This window comes from Orycteropus afer, unplaced genomic scaffold (assembly GCF_000298275.1).
Source record: "Orycteropus afer afer isolate SDZICR_OR568_19922 unplaced genomic scaffold, OryAfe1.0 scaffold00240, whole genome shotgun sequence".
In the NCBI taxonomy this organism is placed as follows: domain Eukaryota; kingdom Metazoa; phylum Chordata; class Mammalia; order Tubulidentata; family Orycteropodidae; genus Orycteropus; species Orycteropus afer.
The window spans coordinates 3,737,304-3,738,983 of record NW_006921827.1 but is presented as its reverse complement, the minus strand read 5'-3'; the positions used below and the strand labels follow the sequence as shown (position 1 = coordinate 3,738,983).

Here is a 1,680-nt window from a genome sequence, read left to right as displayed (position 1 = left end):
GAGAGGCCCATTGTCTGCCAACCCTGTATATGATCTTGGATACACTCTCCATTTAGACATACATAATTGTTTAGCTTGTTCACCCATCTATCCATCCCTATACCCATGTTTGCTTTCATTGACAACTCAGTATTGTTGAAAATAGGGTATCTTAATAAATTAAGTATTCTGAAGTTGTAATAATTAACTTTACCGTGTAGTTGGAACATAGCTTCACTTAGTGTGAGGGCCTTTAGGTATCAGGCAACTTCCTTCTTTCCAGCTGTTCTGATCCCCTGGTGAGTAGTTTGACATTATAGAGAAGGGTTTACCTCACTGTACAACTACACAGTTCCAGCTTTGTAGAGAAATAGGAAACTTTGATTGTAATTATAATACTATAAGTTTCTGTAGTATTATACACTTAACTTCCTTGTACCTTATTCTTCCCTCCAATTCAAAGTTAATACTGTCTTCCTCTTTTACTGGATCAGTTTTAAGATTTTAACACCATAAAAGCAATTTGGAGAACGCATAGTCCTGAGCACACCAGGAGCCCTGGTGGTACAGTGGTTAAGGTGCTTAGCTGTCAACCTGAAAGATCAGCAGTTCTAACCCACCAGCCAATCTGTGGGAGAAAAATGTAATAATCTACTTTGATAAAGAAACCCTGCAAGGAAACTCTACAAGGCTGTTCTACTGTGTCCTATAGAGTCGCTGAGGAAGAGTCTACTCAAGGGTAGTGGATTTGGTTTTTTTGGTATATACAATAAAATGTTACTATCTTAGACTTACAGAGGTGGCTCTTTGTTTTGGAAATTCCTTATCTAAAACCCGTTGTCATGGAGTCAGTTCCACCTCATGGTGACCCCTTGTGCTTTTGAGTAGAGTACTGTGCTCCTCAGGGTTTTCAGTGGCTCATCTTTTTGGAAGTAGATCACTTCCAAGTGCCTTTCTTCCAAAGCACTTCTGCATGGGTTCAAACTCCCAATCTTTTGGTTAGCAGCCAAGCTTTTAACCATTTATATTACCCAGGGACTCCTATCTGCATAGGAAGACAGGAGTATAATTTTTATTTGATTGATTCTTAAGATACTCAAATCTCAATTTGCATTTTGTTCTTTATATATTTCAGATTTGGAGTCTCTCTACCTTTAGTCTTCTCCATACTTTTATCAATGAACATGCTCGACAGTCCATTTTCAGGAATATAGGAACTGGAGTGATGCAAATTGAAACAGGACCAGCAAATCACATTTTCTCTTGTGGAGCTGATGGAACAATGAAAATGAGAATTCTGCCAGATCAGTTTAGCCCATTAAATGAAGTGTTGAAAAATGATGTGAAATTTATGCTCTAACATTTTGACCAGAATATGTATAATTTATTATCTGTTTCATAGAAATGGCCAACAGATGTAATGTACACTGATCACTCTTTAGTCAGTGCCACAAATAAGCTAATGCTTTCCTGTGTCCATATTTATTTTATAGAGCCTTTGCCCTTGATGCACTGATGCCTTAAACATTAACAAGGTCATTCAGAATTAGATTATATTGCTTAAAGTATAATGTATAAGTAATGCTATCCCAATATATATTTATAGTATGTTATAGTAAGAATGTCATAGTGTTAAAGGAATTTTGTTTTCCTTTTTATTGTTGACAAACTCTTCTGCAGATATCTCTGCATGAATTTCTT

General features: G+C 36.5%; 1 protein-coding gene across 1 annotated transcript in view; it reads left to right on the top strand.

The window, feature by feature from the left end:
* The window catches only part of DMXL1 (Dmx like 1), a 302,187-nt gene extending 300,848 nt beyond the window's left edge, over nt 1-1,339 (top strand). Inside the window, exon 44 of the mRNA XM_007949162.2 lies at nt 1,115-1,339. Coding sequence (XP_007947353.1) covers nt 1,115-1,339 — 225 coding nt within the window. The remainder of the gene's footprint in view (nt 1-1,114) is intronic.
* The last annotated feature ends 341 nt before the right edge of the window (nt 1,340-1,680 follow it).